General features: G+C 41.5%; 1 protein-coding gene across 3 annotated transcripts in view; it reads left to right on the forward strand.

Moving 5' to 3' along the window:
* The window catches only part of ENOX1 (ecto-NOX disulfide-thiol exchanger 1), a 376,541-nt gene extending 355,680 nt beyond the window's left edge, over positions 1–20,861 (forward strand). For all 3 annotated transcript variants that reach the window (XM_071740024.1, XM_071740005.1, XM_071740013.1), the window contains 3 exons: positions 13,613–13,715; positions 16,698–16,783; positions 19,909–20,861. In XM_071740024.1, coding sequence (XP_071596125.1) covers positions 13,613–13,715; positions 16,698–16,783; positions 19,909–20,040 — 321 coding nt within the window. In that variant the 3' untranslated portion in view covers positions 20,041–20,861. The remainder of the gene's footprint in view (positions 1–13,612; positions 13,716–16,697; positions 16,784–19,908) is intronic.
* The last annotated feature ends 4,680 nt before the right edge of the window (positions 20,862–25,541 follow it).

A 25,541-nucleotide genomic window follows, 5' to 3' on the forward strand; every position in this document is an offset into this window, starting at 1 on the left:
CTGCCAGGATGTCCCCAGGCTCTTGGGACCTTATTAGTCCCAACGTGGAAAAAAAAAAAATTGCTTTTGGGATGTGTGCTTGAGTAGAGAATATTTTCCAAGCTGAAAGTGATAACCACATGTTCTATGGCTAACTCTATAAATTCAATTTATTCTTCCACTATTTCTCTAAGTTCAGTGGCTTTCTGTAGAGCCTCTTGCATCCAGGTTAGTTCTGTGTCTTGATGAGAGATCTCCTTTTGCTCAGTGCTAAGTTCTGTATGCATTGAGCACTGCATGCAAATACAGTGAATATTTATATTTATATGGAGGGGTGGAAGGTTAGCATCCATGGTACCCTTCTATTGTTATTGGGGAAATGGAGATTTTTCAATGCAAGACTCATTTTAGAAGTACTCAGTGATCGTCTCCCAAGAGGTTGATGCTCTCCCTTTCACAATTACCTCCCTTTCTTAAATGGGGAATAGCTCCTGGAGTTAACTTCTACCCTCTGTGAAAGAGCCATAACATGGTAGTAAAGAGGATCAGTCCTCCAAGTTCAGAGCAGAGTAAGAGGTGGGTCATAGTCACAGAAGCATTTTGAAAGCCCAGATTGCAATTGCCTGGTAAAGCTCTGACTCTATTGAAGTCAATAATTAAATTTCCATCAGATCAAAAAGCCAGGATTTCACCAAAAGACTCTTAGGGTTATTTCATTAGCACTGGGGCACAAAAAAAAAAAAATTATTCAGAGAGGATCTCTCATTATTTTGAGAGTATCCTTCTATTGCTGTTGGAGAAAGTGAGATTTTTTTTATATAAGACTTTGTTTAGAAGCACTCTGTGATCTCACTGAGTGAATTTACCACAAGTTTTTTACCAGCTTTTTTATGTTTCAGTTTCATTGTTTAAACAAAGTAATGACTTTGACCTCATTTGTCTGTCTCCCTCCACTTAGCATCTCCAGCAGGTTGCACACAATATTCTGTGGGTTTTTCTGCAGACACGAAATCAATAATATTAAAGTAAGGATGCATTTTTCCATTTGAATGCTTGAAGCTATTATCAGAGCATTTCCCAAGTTCAGCCAAGCATCCTACATCTGATGCTGAATCTTCCTTTAATTTTTCCTCTCTGTATCTGTTTTTCCAGCAGTTTCCAGATGATCCCTGACTCTGAGAAAGAGTATGCCCAGGGTGAAATATTTCACCCCTTTTACCAAAATGTTCACTTTATGTTCCACTGAAAGTGATATTATTCCTAACTACACCCCAGTCTTCTCTTTTTACATACTATGGTTAGTCACTGATGATGTTTACCAAAGACAAGTAAAGACAGCTCCTAAATGAGGCTCATTTTTGTGACAAACCAAGCAATGATTTAAAAATCTAAGCCCCCCTCTAATTTTTGGAGAAGTCTGCAACTCCATCACACTCATCAGAGTTCAGTTCTTGTTCTTCACTCTGCAAACCTGTAATGGAAGCACCCAAAGGTGCCTGCTGTGAACATCCCATGGCAGTGTGTGTGTTAGTACACACACCCTGGGCTGTGTGACTGCCTGACATCCAGCCAGGTTAGAAGAAAAGAGCCCTTGAACAAGGCTTGCTTTTCCCAGAACACAGGCTTATAGGAAAAAAAAAACCTGGTGTGAGTCAGGGGGTATCTAGGCTGAGCTCCTCTGTCTTCATAGCAGTCATCTCTGGAGCACACAGGAGTGATTGGGTGCCCCAAAAAGTGAGATGCTGATAGCTGGGTGTGTTTGAGGGTAGGGAGAGGGTACTGGCAGCCTTTCTGTACCTGAGAACCCAGGGGTTAAGCCCCTTGCAGGGAAGACTAGAACTTGGGGTTTGCTTCTGTCATCCACCTGAGAAAGCCCAAAGGTACATTTCCTGAGAAGAGCAGAGGCTGCCTGCCCTCTGAAACCACTCTGTTGTACCTACTTCCCACTGCAAGATTGGGTTCAGTCCCCTAATGCATTTAACACCTGCAGTTAATTATTTAAAGAGAACAAGCAAGAGTAATAATGTGGTGCAGGGCTGAGAATAACTCTTGGAGGGGAGAGAGATGTGGGGCTGGATTTCTCATCCTGGGTGTGATATGTTGGTAGCAGAAGGTGCAAGAACCCTGCACCCTGGCTGCAGCGAGGTGTGAAGCCCCCAAGGATTACAGAGACCCATTTTCTGTCTTTATTCAGAGCCTTCTGCCCCAGGGGGTGGGGAGTGGCCTTGCCTCTTTTTACTCTTTGCCTTTTCCATTCCAGGCGTTTATTTGTAGCCCTCCCATCACTCATTTCTTCTCATTTCCTTCAGTTTAAGGCACATGGAGTATGATAAATTCAAACAGCTATGACTGTCTGCAGATCAGCAGCTTTCCTACTTACCATGGCAGGCATGAGCAATGACCACCTCATGAGTCCAGTACCATGAGGCCTGAAAAATAATAGGAGTTTAACTGGCTGGTTAGGACCATGTTATCAAAGAGCCTGCTCAGCCTTTGGAAGTTCTTACACACTGATAGATCAAAACCCACTCCCAAGAGTTCTCCCATTCATTTCCCCAGCCCTGCTTTGCCATATTAGAGGACAGCAATAGTTTCATTAGCATGGTGCACATCTCTCTGCTGGATGAATCCCTGCTCTGCATTTGCAGCCATGATCTAACCATATGGGGGGCAAGTGGCTACAGCAGACTGAGGTATATTCTGACATGTCATGTGCCACCTGATGCAGATCTGGCCTATAGATCTAAAAATGACCCCTTTGTTAGTGTGCAGTGAGAAATCACCACTTCCTTGTCCCAGATTAAAAGTTACAGAGTGGCATCATAACCTGGCTTTTGATTGGACTCAGTTCTTGTCATCTGAGGGAGGAGAAGAGAAAACTCTGAGATGCAAGGATAAAATCCATTCAGCCACCCACTCGGCAAATCACAAAAGTTTTTTGTCTTTGGATTTCATACGAGCTCCACGGGGAGACAGTTCTTTCAATGCCCAGAGCTACCTGACATTTTAATAATATCTGATCACTCTGTGCAGCCTTTCATCCCGAGGCATTTTCCCCAAGTATTTTATACTGTATAAAGGAGTCATCCCATCATTTCTAGTGAGGAATAACATTCTGCCTTATACATATGCAGCTGTGTGCTTAACCCACACAGTGTAGGAGGCAGATGGCTTTGTCAGAGCACTCAGGCTCCCCCGCAAGCACCTGAAGGATGATGGGCACCTCTGCTCCAGCCACAAGCCTGCTAATGCAGTCCTGGGGGGGTGTACAGCACATCCATGCTCCCTCCGTGCTGCTGAAGTCCTTCAAAGGAACAGAGAGCAAAAAGGGACAGAAGGGAGAATAGAATGTCAGCAATTCCAGGAGACACTCTTCCTGGAAGAAGAGTTTGTCGTCCTAATCAAGATCCAATCCGAAGGAATGAGAGGTCCAAGGTGTCTGTTTCAAGTAATTTTCATGTATTCAGATGTAGAGATGCCTGTGAAAAAATGGGGTTGGCCCTGTGTTTTCAAATACCTAAAATGAATGTAATAGAAATACAAATACTTGCTCAAAACCATTCACTCTCATAAAACAGTTTAGGTTGGTTTTAACTCCCCATCACTTCCCTTTATTTCAACAAATACATTTTCAAAACATTTCTACACATCCCAGAAGGGAAACAAATTGCATTTTTTTTCCCCTTTAACTTTATTTTAGAAGTACATCATTCTCAAAGAGATTGTTGGACCAGTATCTCTCCTAAAGACTATTTGAAAGGACTTTCAAAAGTTCTCAGTCTCAAGTAAACACAAAGTATCCCCTCCTACAATGACTTTAGCAGAGCTGGTGGGCAGGTGATGCCTTCGTTTATCCAGGCATTGATTTGCTGCAATTCCCTAACACCAAGTGTCCAAAATGACAATTACCTTTTCCCTTGCAAAACAACCACCTCCACATCACATAAAACATCTGTGTTAAGCCATCAGGAACCTGCACATAAATCCAGCTTTAGAAAATTGAGCAACCTGATGATACTTCTAAAAATAAGCATGAAGTAATTTTCGTGTTAGTCATCTGTATGTTGCACATGTACAGTCCCATAAAATAGATGTGCTCATATACAATGAGAACAATATAAAGAGATAGTTTTCAATGAGAAAAACATTTTCAGATTATTGCTAGTTTCCTAAACTCAGCAGGTGAAAGTTATAATAGTAAAAGCTTTGTAATGAAAAAGTTAAAAGCATCTCTCTGGTAAATGGATTGAAAAAGACGTATGTCAAGAGCACCATAATACAATTAATCTTCACTCCTGAAAACACCTCTATCATGTAGGATAAATCAGACAAACTAATCTTAGATACATAGAGGTGCGTTTCAAGTCCTTCGTTTGCAAGGTCTTATATTTGCTGTTCTAAATTTTCTTTATTGTTATTATAATTTTAATGCTAGATAATTTTTTAACCAGTTGTCAGCTGTTTATTTGTTAATACCAGCACACTCCTAAATTTACAGTGATGGTAAATTCTGAATTAATGTACTTTTTAAAAAACATTTCTATATTAGTGTACTTTAAAAGTAATTAGAATGTGCTCTGGCTGACGAAACCAACACTGGTTTCTTGCATAGCACAAGGTAAGTTATCAAGTTTAGGCCTGATCTGCATGAAAAGGTGACACCTGGCCTGTGTAATTTGTAATGATAGACCAGTCACATTCACCAGCAGTGTAGCATATGGCAAATATATTCTTCTGCATCACTTGGTAGACAGTAGAAGGAGAAGGATCCTCTGAGATCTTGGATAAAAAAATAACCAACTGAAAAACAAGGGGGTTTTATACTGAATTTTTAACCTGGTGCTAACTCTAAAAGTAGAACAGGCTGCTTGAGAGACCTCTGGTTTTGGGCAGATGGTTGGATGCCTTATTCCTTTTTTTTTTTTTTTTTTTTTTTTTTTATACATGGTGCAACACTGCAATTTGCTGCTTTAAACTGAGTTATCTCAGTGCACTTAGAAAAGCCCAGCAAATCTTTCTACCAAGACCAGCTAACTTCATGTCAGCCATTTCACTGAAATCAGCTCTTAGACTGTGAGGAACCAGGACTGTGTAAAATATAATATTTCTAGGAAGCAGTTAATTTGGTAGCACAAGATCAATTCATCTGCAGCAACAAAAGAATTAAATTAATCAAAGATCATGAGCAATTTTCTAGTCATTAGAATATTTTTAGAGAAGTAGTCAACAGAGAGTCAGGAACAGTCACTGTGAGAGGACATGCTGATAGCAGAGTTGTGTGACACACATGATGCTGCTGGAGAACTTTGAGTTACTTTCAGAGTTCAGACACTCAGCCAAATTTCCACACTACACATCACAAGACAGGAGAACAAGTCCTACCAGGAGAGGCTGAGGAAACTGGGAAAATTTAGTCTGGAGAAGAGGAGGCTGAGGGGAGACCTTGTTGCTCTTTACAGCTACCTGAAAGGAGGTTGTAGGGAGGTGGGGGTTGTAAATGATGATAGAACAAGAGACAAAGGCCTGATGTTGCACTGGGGGGGTGGAGGTTAGAATACATATCAGGAAGAATTTCTTTTCTGAGAGATTAATCAGGTGCTAGAACAGGCTGGAGGTGGTGGAGTCACCATCCCTGGAAGTATTTAAAAACTGGGGAGATGAGGCACTTCAGAATAAGCTCTAGTCGGGGTGTTGATAATTGGATACAGTGATCTTTGAGGTCTTTTCAAACTATGACAATTCTGTGAATCTGTGATCATAACACTGTGCCATAGCAGCCCATGATGGGGAGCAAGCTCCCTTACAGGAAATATTGAAGCCATGTGGTTCAAACCAAGCATGGCTGCTGTCAGGAGCTGCTGAATCCTGCAGCCTGACAGAGGCAAGATGCTCACATCTCCATGTGACCAAACTGCAGTGATGCTGAGCACATGTTCCCCACAGGCATTTGCACAAACACATGGATCAGATGCATACACACCCACATGGCCAGCCACCCAGATCAACAGAAACTCAGCATTCATAAACACAAACAGTGCTGATGGCCTCATCTTGCTCCTCTTTCTGGCTGGTTAGGATAAAGATCCTGAAATGGATGTGGGGAATATATATGAAGTGGGAAATATATATGCAGACTCACACATACATACATACAATGTGGATCCCTCCCTTCTGCTCTGGTCCCTGCCTCATGCACACACACACACACACACACACACACACACACACACACAGATCTTTCAGTCATTCCCCAGATCTCACAGTGTCCCCAGTTTCTGGTTTGGATGCCCTGATCCCTGCATGCAGTGTGCAGTCCCTCTGGGCTCTCCTGGATCCAGCCCACAGCTCTGGCCATGTCAGGGTTTGGCTCCCAGGCACAAGATGCTGCTGGGTGCCTGGTCTGCCTTGATGCTCCCCAGTGGTCACAGAGCATCCTGAGCACACACTCTGCTCTCTCTAACTGCAGCACCCCAGACACACAGCCCTCTAACCCCTGGTGCTTAGAGCCCTGACACAGACCCCTGCACACAGAAGAGAGTCCCTCACCCAGGAAATGAGGTAGAAATGGAGTTTAATGAATGTATTTTACTGATGGCATGGCATGGCCAGACAAGTGTAGTGAGCCACAACCTCTTTACATTCAAACAGTTCCTTTTATCCCCTTCCCAAGCCACCATGATCCCTCCTTTTTCCTGCATTTTGCAAAAGATCCTCAACTAAATAATGTACAATCCCAAGATGTTCTTCCCCTGTATCCTCTAAGAAATCCCATAGCCCTGGAGGCAGTGCCCCTCTCAGTCCATAAGATGATCCAGAGAGCACGTCCACTGACTGGTGTCACACTTGCCCCCTGGGGCTGTCCTGTGACAGCCCTGGGAGGAGCTGGGTCAGGGGACTCTTTTTCTGATGGGGCTTTCCCCATCTATGATGGTTCCTCCGTCCTTGGTGCTGGTGGAGATAAGACTTTAGTCACAAGTATCAGGAGGGAGTGACAAGTGATGATTGTTGGAAAATCCCCTCTGAAGGAGATGGAGGCCCTCATCTGTTGGTGACAGATCCCATGGGTTGTTTGATCAGGGCACAGGTCTGGGATGTTGCAGAGAAGCTGCTGAAGCTTATCCATCCCTGGGACTCCTTGTTGCACAGCCATGTGCTCAGACCCCACAGCTTTAAACTCGAAGTTGGACTCAAGACCTCCCAAGCTCACCCACAGGATTCTGCCATTCTGTTGGTCGCCTGAGTCCCAATCCCTGACTTACACATTGCCACATTTGCAAGGAAATTTGATTTAAGTTAAATTAAAATAAACTCTTTCGCTGTAATTTAGTTCAACTTGGACTTGGATTGATTTTGTATTTACCATGGATAAGAACATAGACAAGGACAGTACCCCATTCTCAGCTGACAACCATGTCAAGCTGTCAGAAGTTGGCCTGTACCTAAACCTTGCATGTCCCTGTGAATTTAAGATGCCTGACTTGATGTGCATTGAAACCATTGCAAGGCTTCCATTCACTTGATTGGAAATTGAATTAGGCAAGATTAAATTTTCAGCTGTGGGTCTGAAGTCCTTTGAAAGAAAGACAAGTGAAACAAACACAACTATGCTAGACTTTAAGAGACCCCCAGGTAAATGAAAATAAATTAAAACCTTCAGTCTTCATGTTGAAGACCAACCTCTACACATTTTTGCAACAGGATCATTAAACCTGTCTGACCATCAACAAGCAGTTTGAGCAAGCACATCTGGAGTCTAAGTCCAGTTCTGTGGACTCAGAGCAGATAGACACGTGCCTTTCAACAGCTTAAGGACTGCAGATTTGTTATCACATGATTCTTCTGTTAAAATCATAAAATTACCATTTCTTTTCAAGCTTACAGCATCTCTCTGGCCTGCTGTTAACAGCCTGCAAGATTTTTGCTTGTGTTCCATATATAGATTTTTTTTTTCTCTTCTTTCTCATTTTATCTCATAAGTCCCCTGACTTATGAGTGGTGTATCCCTTACATCTAACAACATTCAGCAATTACTCTGTCACATGCCTGCTGTGTCCAACACCTACTCTTTCCTTTTTCTGCTGGTGTTTTAATGCCTCAGACCATTGCCTTCATATATGCAGTACAAATGCCATCATATCCTGCAAACTCTTCCAGAGTCTGGTAGGATTTCTCTTTTTAACTGGCTCTTTCAGAAGGCACAATATTATTTTTTACCCTCTCACTACACAGTTCTGCAGAAACCCATATAGTACAACAAAGGGAATGAGGTCTTTGAGGACAATATGCAAGCAGCCATCATTCCCCTTGGATTTAAAGGTAATTATCAAATATTTGGATTACCCAGATAGCAGAGAGAGTATTTCAGCTCTTTGGATATTTGTCTTTGCATCCTGACACAACTCCATCTGTCTTCAATGTCACATTCATTAAATCCCAAATTCTGCCTTTCAAGCAGAGTCCTGACCAAGAGGTGATGCAGAGCTGCACCCTGGCAGGAGCAGTTTCCAGGTGGGGCAGCTGCTCTTCAGGTCCTCCCCAGCTCCCAGTCAGTGCTTCTGGGGAATGGCAAGGCCTGACTGATTCCTCCATTTTTAGGGATGCTGGCTAGCATATGTTTTCAGAAGCACAGAATTTTTTAGGCTTAAGAGAAGCATTTCTCCTAAAGAAAGAAGCCCCAGACAAGAGGAGACATTTAATATTCTGTCTGCATTTTTTTGCACTGGTGCAAGACTGGTCTGTAGAGGATGACTGATGTCTGGATTGAGAACTTTTTGTTTCATATTACCCTTTCCCACAGGGGGGGAAAGAAACCAACAAATGACTGAAAGACCTAAGTCATCCAACCTAAATACCTGGAACTTTCTGATCTCCTGGTTCTCTGGAGTAAAGAGCTGGGGCCTTTTGTTCTCTCAATACCTGCTCTGTAGAAAGTCACCACATCCTTTCTACTCTTCAGGACTTCTGTCTCTGTCTCTCTGGCACATGCAGCTCTCAGGAGTCATGTTTTTATTTGTTGTGTCTACAGTGTGGGACCAGATTCTCTGTGCTGGGCCATGGTAGACAATGAGACCAGGCACCTTTGGAAGCAATCACTTGCCAATGCTTCTACATTTGCTTCCAAAAAAAAGCCAGGGTACACGAGAGAGAGACAAACACAACTTCTTTTCCCAGGCAACTCTCAGCAAGACAAGAGGGCACAGTCTCAAGTTGTGCCAGAGGAGGTTTAGGTTGGACATTAGAAAGAATTTCTTTACTGAGAGGGTGATCAGACATTGGAATGGGCTGCCCAGGGAAGTGGTGGATTCTCCATCCCTGGAGATATTTAAAAAGAGACTGGATGTGGCACTCAGTGCCATGGGCTGGGAACTGCAGCGGGAGTGGATCAAGGGTTGGACTTGATGATCTCTGAGGTCCCTTCCAACCCAGCCAATTCTATGATTCTATGATTCTATGATTCTGTCCCACCTTATGTCCAGGATATGGAAAATGTACAAAAACTGCCTTGTACAACTCTTCACAGCCATCAGCTCCATGTCAGCCATGGTGTCAGAGGTTTGCCTGTGGAAATGAAGAGTCATTATGAGAAAATTATTGTTTCCCATCCTATGTTTTATGCAGCAAATTCTCCAGAAAGGCTCTGTCTGTCTTTCCCTGGTTCAAAGCAGGGAGCCCCAAATCAAAAGCCTGGTCCAAAGGGGTGTCTGCAGCATCAGAAGGTTTGTCAAGTCCACAAGGAAATTAATGTCTTTTCATCATCTGCTGGTACATGAAAGTGTCATCTGCAGTGAAAAGATCCAATCTGGCAATGGTGAGAGCATCATTCAGAATGGTTGTATTCATGCTGAGCAGCTTTGGAGCTGTCATCATCAAATCAGGCCTCTGTGTTCTCCAGTACCTGACATATTTTTTGAATAATGAATAGGGTGAGGTCCCTAATGATCTCCAGGTGTGATTTAACCTGGATTAAGCCTTCCACATACTGTATTTAGTGCTTGCAAGGTCATGTTGCTTCTAATAAGCACTGGGTTTGCACATGTTCTTATCTTTTAATGCAGTAAATGACAGATGGTAGCAAAATATTCCTTTTCTAAGGAAACATGCTGAAGAAGACTGCTTAGGGCCTCAGAAAATACAATTTGCCAAATAAAGGATGATTTCCAGGAGAGAAAGGAAACACTGTAGTATAATATATATTAAATAATTTTCCTCAGGCACCTGGTGATCAGTAGCTTGTTCTCATGTTTGAGAGGTGACCTGTTTGTTTCCAATTAATTATTGTCTCATTCACCTTTGTACTCATAAGTCTTGTTTCTGTGGCTTGGAGTAAGCAGTGCATCTAAAAATGTATGAATTAACTGTGTGAGGATTTGTCGTAGAGGCTTCATAGTTACTAGATTTGTATCTGCAGTGTGCAGTCAGATACTTAAGGTTTTCACTTACACTATAATTAGGCTGGTTTCTGGGTGAATTTCACACTCATTTTTAGACACAAGTATGCATATTTCTCTCAAATCACTTTTAGTGCCTAGCAGCATTGCTACTGAATCCTTTATGTCGATTTTTCTGTGGCCTGTGCAAGCTTATTTTGCCAGCTGACTACATCAGAGTTGTCCAATTTATCATATTCTGTGAGGAGGGCAGTTCTGAAGGGCAGAAACCTCCCTTTTTTAAACTTTTAGGAAACTGCAACTTTCTTCTAAAGCCAGTCATTTGCTGTCTTTGCTTCTCTCGGTTTCCTCAGGATCCCCCATAACCAATTTTTTTCTCTTTTATCCTCTGTACCAACACACAGTTAAAAAGACTTAATGTGACTTCCTTTAGCATCCATTTACACTGTCCTATAAATCATACAGAATGTTCTGCACAGGCTCAAATCTAGGCATTAAATGAGAATCCATCTGTTCATGGCTCCCAATGGGAATATAGTTTCTTTCTCTGCATCACTGCTTGACAAAACTTCTAATCCCATCTGAAACTGCTTTTGTGTTGTATTTGGGGTTGGTTTTATCAAATACAAGTCTCTCTCTGCTTCCACCTTCTCCTCTCAGGAATTGTTATTTTTAGACTGCTTTTCTATCTCTGATGGAGTCAGAAGTTAGATCTTAACCTATACAAGTTCTGGTGGCATATGCTGCTCTGCTCTTCTGCTGTGGTATCATGAAACCTGTCATCCATCTCCATTCTTCTGAGCTGTAACCCCCTCATCATTGCTGCCCTTGTGGAGAAATTCATATGAACTCTTCTCTTCTCTCTTGTGCCAGGGGAGATTTAGGCTGGATATCAGAAAGAATTTCTTTACTGAGAGGGTGATCAGGCAATGGAATGGACTGCCCGGTGAGGTGGTGGATTCTCCATCCCTGGAGACATTTAAAAAGAGACTGGATGTGGCACTCAGTGCCATGGTCTAGCAACCGCAGCGGTGGGTCAAGGGTTGGACTTGATGATCTCTGAGGTCCCTTCCAACCCAGCTAATTCTATGATTCTATGATTCTATGATTCTATGATTCTTATTTCTGTGTCCTCTCTGAGTTTTTTTCACTGTTCCTGGATGTCATGGCCAGCAGTAGGTGAGAACTTGCATCAGCCTTTGGCACTGCCAGGAGGGGAATCAACAGCAGTGGACAACGTGGATCATACTCCTGCTGCTGTCATGTGCCCTGTGCTTTTTGACACTACAGGAGTGTCAGGGATGTAGCTGCCTGAGTGCTCTGCCACACAATTATTTTAAGAAAAGTTCACTGCAGCTCTTGAGCTGCAGACTCCTTCCTACCTGTGGGTGGCTAAATCTCTGCCATATCTGTTTTCCTTTGCACCTAATGAGGAACATAAAATAGGCACCTCTAAAGGTGCCTCTCAAGTCATTGCTACCTGAAGTAAATCACTAAAATACATGACTAAAAAGTTATTTCATTTCTACTGACTAAAAAGGCAGTGAAAGCTGACTAGCTGACATGTTCCCAGCTACAGAGATGCCTGGCCAGGAGTTATGCCTCAGCTGGCTATGAAAACTGCAGCAAACCACAGGTGACTCAAGGCATCTCACTTCTCCTTTACTGTGGTCTGCCAGAGCCCCTTGTAGCTGAGGGCTAAGGATGTAAATATGCATCTATGTCACTAAAATGCACATACAGTTTCTTAGCTGATGCACAGCAACCCAGTGCCCTTCACAGTGCAAGGAACATTTGAACCCATGTTGCATCAAAGCCATGAGGCACCATGAGGTATGTTGGGCAACCAGCCTATAAGGAGCACAGAGTACATCACTGGGTTGCTTTTTGTTTGTTTGGGCTTTATTTTTTTTAATTTTATTTTATTATTATTATTATTTTAAATCAAGAATGAGGAAGTGCCTGACTCTTTTTACCCATCTCACAGATTCTGAAACCTTTGCTCATCAATAGGGAGGCACATCCGACACCTTTTCAAGTTTTTGCATGGATCATTCACACCTTCAGAAATGCCCTAGAGCAACCCAAACACAGTGTCTCTCTTTTATTGCCAAAAATACTTTGCAATATATTTGGAGCGAGGCATCAGCTTGAGTTCATGTTCTAGATGGGACACATCATTGCACCAAATAGTACAGATTTGTTTGCATTTAAGGCTCCTTAGTCCCATGCAACCTCTAGCTGCTTGCCTTGACTATTCCAACCAGAGCAGGAGCAGCTTTCCTGCACAGTTCCACCTCACACCACCATATCTCCAGCCCCATGCTCTTTGCCTCTGAGGTTTTGAATGGAACTGCTGAGCATTTTGCAGAACAGATGCAGCAGCTTGAGTCGTTGCCTCGTCAAGGAATGGGTTGTGGCATTTCAGTTGCTCCATGGCAGCAGCCCCCATGTATATGCTTGTATATTGTGCAATGTACTTTGAGGCCACTTACATGCCTCTGAAATAATTTGTTTACTTCACATATACCCAGGAGAAGAGCACTCTGTGTTGCACAACTGCCTGGGTACTTTTCATGGGCTTGGCTGAGATTTGGATGGTTCAGGCCACCTGGTTGGAGATAAAGGAGCTCAAAGCAGGAGCTTTGACCTGTTTGTCCTTAAGGCTGTCTCTCAGTACTCAAACCAAGTGCAAGCCACCTCTTAGGAATGGCTCCTGAAATATCTTGATCATCCAGGTGTGCCTGGGAATTGTCTGGGGCAGGGGCTAACACCATGCCAGGCACCAGCTGAAGGGTGTAATGAGGTAGAGGATTGTGCTCTAGTAGCTAGGAACATTGCTAGTGACTGCTGAACTTACTCATATAGCTGTAGCTGACCCTTTCCATCCATGTTCCCCAGAGACAGTTTTTGTTTACAGCTTTAATAGCTAGAAAATGTGACTTTTCTGACCATCCCCACTCTTTATGGAACATCTTTCAAGCTCTTATAATAAAGAGGCGCTGGCAATGCAGTTATTACTTGCTCCACAAGCAAAATTTCTCTTCTTGGCAGCTCTTGGCATAAAGGTTCTTCAAAAAAGTGTCTTAATATTCTGCAAACAAATCAATTATTTATCATTGACTTGTCTTTAGATGTGAATTAAAGTAATGATCTTTTTTTATAGAGTTGAAATGAAGCAGACAGGTTTAATTGAAGTAAATGAAATCTACATGACCACCTGTTTTGTTCTTTAAACTTTATAGGAAATCAATGTATTGACAGTAGCATTGGTCAACCAAGACAGAGAAAAAAATTCGGAGAAACGAAGCCCCAGTCTAAAATCAGAGAAAGAGGCACTATTAATAGGTAAGATAACACCAGAGGTGATTTTTGAAAATAAAATGCCTGTTAACAAAAGTTTGTTTTGTACGTGTGTTTACATGCCTCTTTAGGCTAAGAAAAATAAGTAAATAAATAGATAAATAAATATTTCTATATTCCTAAGGGCTGTTAGTAAGAGAAATCCTCAAATAGAGGAGAACTTTTCCTTTCTTAAAAAGTTCTGCAGAGTGTAAGGAAAGTCTTCAGGTATGAAAAGAATTGCAAGATCTGCATACAGGCTTGTAGTATGAATGCATGAAGATTTTATTTACATCAAGACTGAACAGACTACAATTGTATAGATTGTTATCTTATTATTACACATGGTGAGGAACGAGAAGGGGGTGGAAATAATAATAGTAAACTACCACGCAAAAAAATATGTGTACTGGATGTATTAAGCAAGCCAGATTTATGCTTTTGACACTAGGTGAGAGAATTAGCAATATGAATATTTATAAAGAATACCACAAGGACTGTCATGTCCTTTAGCTAGAATAAAATCTTTAAAATAAACTCTTTAAGAGTGCCTAAAAGCCAAAGCTTATAGACAATGGGCCAGCTCACTGTAGCATTTATCCTCAAAGGAATGCTGGCTGTACTCCTGCTACCCTTGGAGGATACCATGCCCCGTTTATATCCATTAATTTTTTCCATTTAGTTTCTGTGGGAGAGGTTTTCATGGAGTCTAAAGGCCCGAAGTCCACAATGCTCCCTACAGCATGGTTGCCATTCACAGGATTGCTGACCTGAAAGACCTGGTTTCATTTCTTTGGCTCTTTTCTTTGGGTCTTTTCACAAAATCAGCAGCATCCCAGTAGGTGATGGGTCCCAAACTACCTTAACTTGTTTAAATGCAACTCATTTGCATCTGCTAAGTAGCAGGAAGGTTGCAGCCTTATTGCTGGGGCACAGATTCAGACCTTTCAGATGAGAAAGGTCAGTGAAAAGGGAAGAATGTATTTAAGTGTTTAAAGGGTTTAGTACACAACCTTCCTGTGACTTATGAGATGTGGAACAGTGGCATGTAGAGAAATGTATGAATTGATTAAATTTGGCTTGTTATAATGATATTTGGAAATTTCAGTTGCAATGGACAGTATCTGATATGTTCAAAGATAACATCTGTGAGAAGGGCACCAAAGATAAGATTTGAGGAACAGAATAACAAACTTTTTTTTTCTAGGTCACTCATTATTTGACTGTAACAAGAGGTGGCAGTGTCCCAAAGTGGGTCCTGTCCACCAGCTGTCCACTGGCACACTCAGAGAAACAGTGGAGTCTCAGTCCAGATACTGCTGATCTGATCATAACACCTTCACACCTGGCTTGCTTTAATGTTCAAAGGCAAAAGATTGCTCAAGATGGATTTCATGTTGTCTTCTGCTGAGGCACGTTCAGGTGTGGCAAGGAAAAAATGGGCCTTGCCTCCATCCATTCACCAAGATTGTCGATACCTTACATAATTCCGTGTTTTCTTAGAGGAAAAGAGCATTAAAAAAATAAATTAATAAACAGTTATCAGGGAACTCAAGTCAATATCAAATTCCTTTAATTTATATTACATGTTAGAGCTAGTTTTGGACATGGGCTCTGAAAAGCCTTGGAAACATATGTAACATATGCAATGCCACTGGTAAAGCATGTTTGGAATATAAATTGGCTTTCCAGTCAACCCATTCAAGTGTGATGGTCTTGGCTTTTGCTTCAAGAGCTCTTGTGTGGGTGTTCACAGTCACGCAGAGCACAAAGGCAGCAACTCCTCCTAGGACTTGTCATATAAAATTAAATGCACACCCCTCCCTCTGCAGGATCAGAACTTTGTAAACTTGCAAGAACCAGGGAGGAAGAAAGGTGTTCTTTTTGCAAAGCCACTCTAAAAGGAGTTAAATGCTACTTATCGTTTTCAACCACAGACAGTATTTGGGAAAAAATGAAATCCAAGATTATCTTAATTTATTCAGCATCAAGAAAGCAGGATGGCCTGCAGTATACAAGATACAGTGACCCATTTTGGTAGTTTGTAAGCATTTTTAATCCTGGTGTTTATGCTTTAAATATAAGGAACTTCCCCTAGGGTGGTTCAGCTAAGAAGCCCTTCCAAAGAGTTGAAAATATTTGCTGTGATACTTAGGGTTCATCTCTGCCCAAACAGTAATCAGCACACATGCCATTTTCTATTTGCACTGTTTGTTTAGAAGAGAAGAAATTGGGTAGTGCTTTTAATAGCACTTCTGATGCCCCAAATCTTGTTTTCTCTGATCATCGTTATTATACTGTCACTTGATTTTCACTGCAGAAAAAACATCTCTAGACATAGATCCTGACTCTTCCTAAGCCACTTCTGTTTCCACCCATTTTACAACGATCCTTTAAACAGGAATAAAGACAGACAGAACTGGCTCTCTTTTAAGAGAAAGTAAATAAGTAAACACGTCATGAAGGATTTGTGTTTTCTTCAGCAGCAGTTAGGGGTAATATGGATGAAACACTTTTCATAACCAGCATCAGCATTAATGCTAGAAAAATTTGAGGGAGTAAGGTTCCTGACACAATTATATGAAACGTTTTCACAACAGAACTTCCAGTGAAGGGGAAAAAAGCAATAATTTTAACATTACAATATCTACAATTTTATATTGGTAAATCAAGCATAAAATTGGTAGTTGAAATGCTTCCAGCAAGTCTTCGTTTAGAAATTCCTTTATTCATCAGTATATTATCTTGGTCACTTACTTGCTAACTGCTGTCATTCCTGAAGATGAGCTATTGTGTTTACTGTGTTATTATGACTGTATTAAAAATGTGCCATTATGCTGTGTTTATTGGGTTGTGTAAGAAAAATAAGAATCATAATTCATACCGAAAACCCTGCAAGAAGAGACTATTTGGAATTGTTTTTCTTATTATAATGCTATTTTGTCTGAGGTAATTTCAATGCTTTGTGTCCATTTGTTTTTCATACAGGTATCATATCCACATTTCTTCACGTGCACCCTTTTGGAGCCAATATAGAATATCTTTGGTCATATATGCAGCAGTTGGACTCTAGGGTAAAAAAATTTAATCAAAATCTGTTCTCTATAGATATATTGTATTATTCTTTACTGCAGGTTAAATTCTTCATGCATTTCCATTAGAAAGATAATGGGATGTGGGGCTTGGGGGTTTGCAGTCTTTGTTCATTCACAAATTACAGTGCACGTGCTTGTCTTGAGGTCTTTGCCTGATGCAGCTTAGTTATTCTTTGTGGCAAAGAAGAGCTGAGCTTTAGATGGCAGAGACCAGCAGCTGAATTTATGATCATGGTCCTGAAATACAGCAGAGGAGAAAGAAAGCAGAGCAAGAGGTGTGTGTAGCCATGGCCATTAAACCGTGCAGACTTTTAGGAGACAAATCCTTATTCTTCTAAAATATGTTAGCCATGGGTCACACTGAACATGAGCTTTCATGAGCACGTGGAGCATACCCTTCATCTCCTCATGGAAGTGGAAGGAGCCTCATAAAGGAGTTGCCTGACACTATTACTAAATTCAGAGAAGGTACAGCCAACACAAAACTCCAGTGCACAAAGTGGTTTATAATGCATCAGTTCATACCATCCATAGTCAATACATACCTCTAGGGTACATTTTTTCCAACTGACTTTTCAAATATCAGCTGTAGGATAAGATGAAATCAATCCCCCCAAAATTGCCTATTCCTTTCCACTGAATATTAAGGAAGTCAAGGGTGAGAAGTTTGTCTGTGAAATAGCCACCTTAGCCACAGCTCCAATCCAGAGTTCCTAGTAGTTCCACTGGACATGGAGATCCTGGTACTTGCCCAGGTCTTGTTGCACCATGGAGTCAGAATGCAGCTGTGGTGGGCACCTGGACTCAGAATGTGAGTGGAACTCCTTCCATGGGGCTTCTTGATCCTGGTAATATTTTGTTCCCAAACACTTCCTCCAGCCATGCCACCCATGGCCTGGATCCCCTTCCAGCTGCTGTGATGGGCTGTTTGGATGGGCTGATTCATGGTACTGGAGGATCCTTCCTCTCTTTCTATGAAAAAATGTGCAGGTAAAAGCAGAGGAGATTCTGAGGTAGAAGTCCCCTGGAAATAAGACAGGTTGCATGGGGGAGAGGGGAAGCATGATAAAGTTCTTAGGTACTATCTTCAGGGTGTGACAGCTGAGGTTTGCTGGTGTTTTACAGTTCATTCTTGGCCACAGCTGAAAGTGAATAAGAGATGAGAACAGTAGAAAAAGATGATAAAATGGTGGATTTCAATTTTTTTTTTAAATCTGATTTTTATTGAGACCTGATGCATCCAGAGCTTCATACCATCAATCATTCCTCTTCTTCTCTGTTCCCTGATCTACTTCATGTACACCTTCCTTCATCTTGTCCCCAGTTCTTGCAGCAGCCAGGCTGCCCAGTCTCTTCAGGCACCTTCCAAGTCCTTCATTTAAACACACTGAGTCTGGCTGAATTTCAGCTGCCTTTCCCCCCTCATTGACAACTCCAGCTCCTTGTCTCTTGAGTGACAACAACAACAACAACCATTTAAAATACCAGCTCCTTGGGCTCCTGCCCTGCTGCTCCTTGCTTCTGCCCACTGATCTCTTCAACTTTTTCCCTCTTCTCTGATGCAGTTCCTCCCTGTGTGTGTCTATGGGCTCTGTCCTTGAATTTCTGTTCACATGAGTAACCTGCTGGCTTCTGCAAGGCTGCCAGCATCAAAACCTTTAATTTGCAAACACAGCTTTCATGGCAGGACCACTGTCTCCATCCCTCCCAGGTGCCAGTGGACCAACCCCTGCAGCTACCACTTGACCTACCTGCTGCATAATAAACACCAGTCACAAAATTTGACCTCACTGGTTTATTTTGGAAATGACTGCTTGTAGCAACAAATTACTTTTTAATAGCACATTCAGAGATGCAGTCTCTGAGATTAATTTCAATTACTTGCCATGGTTAGCCTGTCATTCCTCACCTCAACAGGAATGATAAGGTCAGCATATCCGTGAAGGCCGAGGGCTCAGTGTAGAGCTCAGATAAGTTGTCTCAAGGTAACCAGCTCTCTGTTACTGCCATGAGAATGGTGAAAGATGGACCTGATTTCTTTGGGGCTTCAGGCTGCCTCCAACATGAATTTTCAGCTCCACCTTTAACAAATAATTTAAGCATTCTACATCACTAATCTCTTCTGAAAAATAAGAGGTGATAGATACTTTCTCACCTCCTGTGGATGGAAAAAAGTATAATTAACATATTTTCTGTTCATACACTCCTTTTAAAAATAAAACTTGTCAATATAGAAGGTTCCTACTAATATGAATAAAGAAAAATTTTCACAGAAGCCTATCAAACCATGGAGATACCTTCATATAACAGTAGCACCCATAGCTTTTTTTTTTTTACTGTTCCTTTCATGACCATCACTTTAGAAGTCGCTACACAATAAAATGGTTCATTTTCCATGACTGTTAATTTCTTGACTTCCCTACTGATTATAATAGAGATGTTTTTTTTGTGAAAGTGTTTTCAGAAAGGCAGTATCATTCCCATTAGGAAGGCAATCAGTTATTAAGGTTTCAAGACCATAAAACATCCTGAGCAATGCTGAGTGAGAAACCTCACTGCTTAGTTCCCTGGTGCTACTGAACTGGACTGGGGAGGTGATACCTCCTTAGGTATTCAACCTAAGTAACATAGAAATAATTAAAAATTAAAACCTCATGTAAGGTTGGTTTTGGGTTTTGGGGGGTTTTTTTGGTTTGTTTGGTTTTGGAGTTTTTTTGCAAGAACAAAACTGGTAAAGCTGGAAGGAGAAGGATTCAAGAGTTCATGGGATGAAAAGAAATAATAAAGTCCCATTTGCTTCTTCCTCACACCCATAATTGTGGTTCTTGGATGGACTTCATACAGCATTGTGGCAGCAGCCCCAACACAGCAGCTGTCATTCTTTTAGATTAATTTGCCACCTACAAAAGCAGAATAATTCCTACAAGGAATATACATTTCTTTTGGAGTCATGTCAGGCTAAGGTTAAACAAAATAAAAATAATAACTCTTGGTTGTTGGCATCTGCCCTGGATTTCCACATCCACCTCTGTTTCTAGTCTCCATATTTCCTCTTTCCACTCTAGAGGTTTCTCACTTTAATTTTACCTTTCTCTCTTTCTCAGATATCTGCAAATGAGATAGAAATGCTTTTGATGAGACTGCCACGAATGTTTAAACAAGAATTCACTGGTGTAGGAGCAACACTGGAAAAGAGATGGAAGTTTTGTGCCTTTGAAGGAATTAAAACTATCTGACTGTGACTAGTAATGAAGCTATGCAGAAGAAGAATTCCTAGAGCATGGCAGGGTTATAAAGTATTAAAGTAAGAAATTTGGGTTTGGGCACATAGTAGTACGTTTTCCAAGTTATCCAAGCCTAATTTTAGTTACATTTGTGACGTTCTCTTGTGAGTGGAAATGTAGTTGTGCACCAGTTCCTAAAATAAAATCAATTTTTTTAAAAAGTTTCAAAATGTGACAGACCTGTTTCCTATGAAAACTGAAGAAAGATACCACAGTCGTAATGATTTCAAAATACTCTATGTCCTACACCTAAGAAAAGCTCATTGAGCAAACAGCTAAGGGGAAAGACTGCCCAGCTATGGTTGCTAAGCTGCAGCAATGTGTATGTAATATGTAGTAGAACTCATTAAGTTTTGTTATTGAAAGTTCTTTCTGTTTAGTCAGAAAATGGAGTAATTTTACAGTGAGAAAAGCATACCAAAAGAAAACTTGAAGATGTGTCTGAAGTTATTGTATTTTGTAAATTAAGTTATATGCTGTACCAGGGATTTTTGCCTTATTGAAAGAGGCCTGAAAATGTGATTGGAGTCCTCAAGAATGCTTTATCAAGAATATTATTTTTCTAATGTAACTATTCTCCATTATAAGTTCTTTTAACATGGATTGCCTACCAATTTTCATAAACATGTAAATAAGGAGGAAACCAGTGTTACTGTATTGTATTTGGTATGTAACATTCAGGTTTATGCATCAAAATAAATATTCAGTTGCATTACTGTTACAAATTTTATAGCAGATATATTAATTTTTATCAATAAATATGACTTCTACCATATTGTTTGCACATTTTTTTCTTTTGATGTTTTTGAATTTTTATATAACTGGAAAGATTCTCCTGGCACTCACCTTTCTTCTACCTAAACTCTTAATTGCAGATAATTGGTTAAAGAAAAAAGAACTTGCAATATTAGCTTAATTTAAAATAATTCAAAATATAGGTAGAGGAAGTACCAGCATGGACCTTTGGTTACCTGAATGGGATTCATTTGTTTTTTTCAGGCAAGCGGGAAGTTAAAAAAAAAAAAAAAAATTAATTTAAAAAGTTTAAAACCTTCTAATTTTTCGTTTTCAATGTTGTGTTGGGTAGTTGCAATGCATCCAACTTGTTACTCCTTCTAAGTCCCACCTAGTGCTTCTGGCCTTTGGGCAGCCACAGAAAGGAATAACTCTCTTTTGGTGGTGTCCCTTAAGCAGAGACATCAATGTAAATGATCATTTAGGACTGGAGTGAGTCCAGGGAAGGGTGATGAACTTAATCAGAGGGCTGGAGCATTTTTCCTAGGAAGATAAGCTGAGAGAGTTGGGGTTGTTCAGCCTGGAGAAGAGAAAGCTCAAGACAGACCTTATAGTGGCCTTCCAGTACCTGAAAGGGTCTATGGGAAAGCTGGGAAGGGACTTTTTACAAGGACATGCAGTGCTAGGATGAGGCTTAAAACAGGAAGAATGTAGATTTAGATTAAATATTAGGAAGATCTGCTTTCCTGTGAGAGTGATGAGACACTGGCATAGGCTGCCCATGAATGGCCCCTCCCTGGAAATGTTCAAGGCCAGGTTGGATGGGGCTTTGAGCAACTTGGTCCAGTGGGACATCCCTGCCCATCCCAGGGGGGGGCTGGGACTAGATGATCTTTAAGGTCCCTTCCAACTCAAATCATTCCATGATTTACTGTCAAAAACAAAGTATTCCAGCACCCCTCTCAGAGCTAGTGAAAACTAGTGAAGTGTGCGCATCAACCAAGTGAGGAGAGTATGGAACGTGAGGAGAGTATGGAACAAATGGCTTCTCTCAAAGCCTGATTTTAAAGAACTGCAGCAGTTATTTAACTGTTATTTAAAGAACTGCATTAGCATAGTGCTGGCTAAGAAACAGCATCCCCCTCCAAGTCACACCTCCATACAGGCAGAGGAGTCAGCCACAAGAGAGCTGGCCCTATAAAGTGGGGCACCAGCAGCAGGAAATCTGGCAAATTGCAACAGACACAGGGAGTACCCAGATAAGTGTCAGAGTGATGTTTCACTGAGGTTCTTGAATAAACAGCAATTAGTGTCAAATGCAATTAGTCGTGAAGGAACTCTCCTCCATGGCTGTTAGTGATTACTGCTTTAGGACCTATTTCTCCTTTGGCATCTACCTGGAATATAGAAATATTAAGCAAAATGTTAATTGTGTACAAAAGGGAAAAAGAAAGAGGCTTAGCAGGTCTATTATGGGAGAAAATTACACTTTCATTCAATATGCACAAAAATAATTTTAAAGAGCACACGTCTCTATTGTGGTTGTTACAGAACCTGTGTTAAGGTAAGTTACTTGTGTGAAACCAGCAATTATTTGCCAGTTATGTTAATGAAAATTAACTAGTTTAGTCCAAATAGCAACTCTTTTCTTCTCTTGTGATCATGCAGATTTATGAATAATTCAGGCCCAAAATGTGTTAGGCCTGACAGCTCTTATTGAAGTACTGTAACATAAATGTGTATGGATGGCACTTAGGCTGGGGAAAAGAGATGTGAGAAAACTTTCACCTCACCTTTCTTCATGCCATCCTTATTGACTACATGCTGTCCTCCCTTTTCTCACCTGTCCTTCTTTTTTCCCTTTAGCTCATCTCTTCTCCCACAAAACAACTACCAGCCCAGATAGCCACAAAACATCTTAAAACTGACAGGACATTGCAACCCAATCACTCACTCTGGTTTTTTTCGGTCTGTGTGTTTTTTCTCTTCCTGAGTTTCTCCTGTCTGTCCAGACTGTAAATGTTTTAACAGAGTGACTTTCTAGTCTTTGTGTAGGTAAAAGGGAACCACATTCACTGGTTTTCAAATGCCACCATAGAAGATACAACCTTTAAGTATAAATGTCCTGTGGGCATCCTGCAAAATTGTGACAGATCAGCTGAGACCTTTAAACTTGTGGGGATCCTTAGGAGAATCAGGCTGAGCCCCAGAGCTGGCTATAACATTGTGTGCTCATTGGGTTTGGGAAAAATAGATTAAATTGCTCAGCTCCATCACTTAGCAGCTGAAAATGTCCTTGCAATAACACTTGGACATCCTGAAGTGATCCAACAGGACAAATATCAAGGAAGCCTCCTTTGAAAGACACGTCTTGCTGATATGCTACTGGTGCATGGAGAAGACAGTGATGCTCTGCAAGCCAACATTAAATTCTGGTAATTCACCCTTTAGCCAGCTTGTCTGAGCAGCAGTATCAGTCAATCTGATGCCATCATAGCCCAGAAAGATGTATTCCCTATGAAGCTTGTCACTGGAGGATGATTGTTAAACCCTCAGAGCCATGGCTGTGGGTGATGGAGCTCTTCTTAGCACTGCTGGACATTGCAGCAAAGCAGCTTGTGAAAATGACATGAGCTGATGCCACTTAACTTCAGTACAAGAAAAGAAGACCAGCTTTTCTCTGTGTCACTTTATCCTGATGACTGGAACAGAGGCTCGGTCAGCTGCAGCAGGAGTCAGTGTGCTCTCCTCCTGAAAGAGGAAAATGTTGAGGGATTTAGTGAAATGAGGCAGTGCAAGACCTACAGTAAGTTTCTCTAGGTTGAAGGAGGCCACACCTCTGGCAAAAACTCAAATCCATTTACAGTCAGTAGGAACCTCACAACAGTAATGGTAAAGAAACTAAGGGATAGACAGGTCAAAGAGACAGCACAACATCAGGCTAACCAGGAGCTCCAGAGGTGAGACTAAAATAGCCTGGCAAGTTATGGTGGGAAGTTCTTAGAGTGTCCACTCTTCTCAAACAGGGATTAGTGAAACAGGAGATTTGGTTTCCAGCTGCCCAAATGTGTTGAATTTTGCAGGGAGATGCAAGTTCAGCTGGCCTGAACTCCTGTTCTCCCAGGAGAGCTTTTTAGCTCATCCTTGGCTTTGAATTGTCTTGGAGTGGTGGCAGGGTTGACTCCTATCAGTCTGAAGAGCAAGGCTCTTACTGCATTGTAGCTGATTCCCACTTGAAGGCTTGAGAGATCCACTGTGTAAAGCCTCTTGGACTAATGTACATTTCACCCTGCACATTCAAAGATGAGTGTAACCTCTCTGTTAAACTGCATTTTATGCACATCAGAGATAACAGTATTTGATGAAGACTACATTATCCCTATTACAAAAAAAGGAAATTTCTAATATCTCTCTGTGCTATTTGCCACAGTAGAGCCTACCTGCTTGAGGGTAGGAAGACTCTGCAGAGGGATCTGGATAAGTTGAATTGATGGGGTGAGGCCAATTTTATGAGGTTTGAGAAGTGCTGGGTCCTGCACTTTGGTCACAACAACTCCAGGGTTGTGGAGGAGTGTCTGGAAAGCTGCCAGGCAGAAAAAGACCTGGGAGTGTTGGTCAGCATCCAGCTAAATATGAGCCAGCAGTGTGCCCAGGTGGCCAAGAAGGCCAACAGCATCCTGGCTTGTACGAGGAATCGTGTGGCCAGCAGGAGAAGGGAAGTGATGGTGCCCCCAGTGCTCGGCACTGGTGAGGCTGCACCTGGAGTTCTGTGCTCAGTTCTGGGCCCCTCACTACAAGAAAGACATCGAGGTGCTGGAGTGAGTTCAGAAAAAGGCCACCAAGCTGGTGAAAGGTCTGGAGAAAAGTCCTGTGGGGAGACAATGTGGAAATTGGGATTGTTTAGTTTGGAGAAGAGGAGGATGAGGAGAGATTTTATTGTTCTCTACCATTACCTGAAAGGAGGTTGTAGGGAGGTGGGTGCTGGCCTCTTCTCTCAAGTGAATAATGATAGGACCAGAGGAAATAGCCTGAAGTTGCACCAGGGGAGGTTGAGACCAGATATGAGGAAGAATTTCCTTACTGAGAGAGTAGTCAGGTGTTGGAACAGGATGCCCATGAAGGTGGTGGTCACCATCCCTGGGGGTGTTTAAAAAGCTTCTATATAAGACATATCAGGACATGTTCTAGTGGGCATGGTGATCGGGATATAAATACATTGATATGTTTTTATTTTATTTTATTTTATCTTGGGGAGGAGGGATGTTGATGGCTGTGTGCAGTAATCTTAAAGGTCTTTTCCAACCATGACAGTTCTGTGATTCTCTGCTTCTGTGACCTGTTTATTGCAGTGTGCATGTTTCAGGCAAAAGTTGCATGTTCATGACTTCTAGAGCATCACATTTGCTTAAGGATCAGCTATACTGAGATATAGGGAAAATCCTGCATCAAGCTATGCTAAGCTTAGCTGCACATCATGTACAGTAAATGCTGTGGAATTTAACACTAGAAAATTTGTTATAAGAGCATTCTGGGTTGTTTGCTTAAGTCAAAATTCTGGTCTAGCCTGCACTGCTCTATTAAAATCAGAATTGCCTTAGTATTCAGTAAGACAAAAACATTCTGTGTTTATGTGAGCTGATTTGGGGAATGAGGTTTGGAGAGAGAAAGAGGGAAGGGGTCTGTTTGGGACATATTCCTTTTGTGTCCCCATTAGTAGC

Source organism: Heliangelus exortis, chromosome 1 (genome assembly GCF_036169615.1).
Source record: "Heliangelus exortis chromosome 1, bHelExo1.hap1, whole genome shotgun sequence".
Lineage (NCBI taxonomy): Eukaryota > Metazoa > Chordata > Aves > Apodiformes > Trochilidae > Heliangelus > Heliangelus exortis.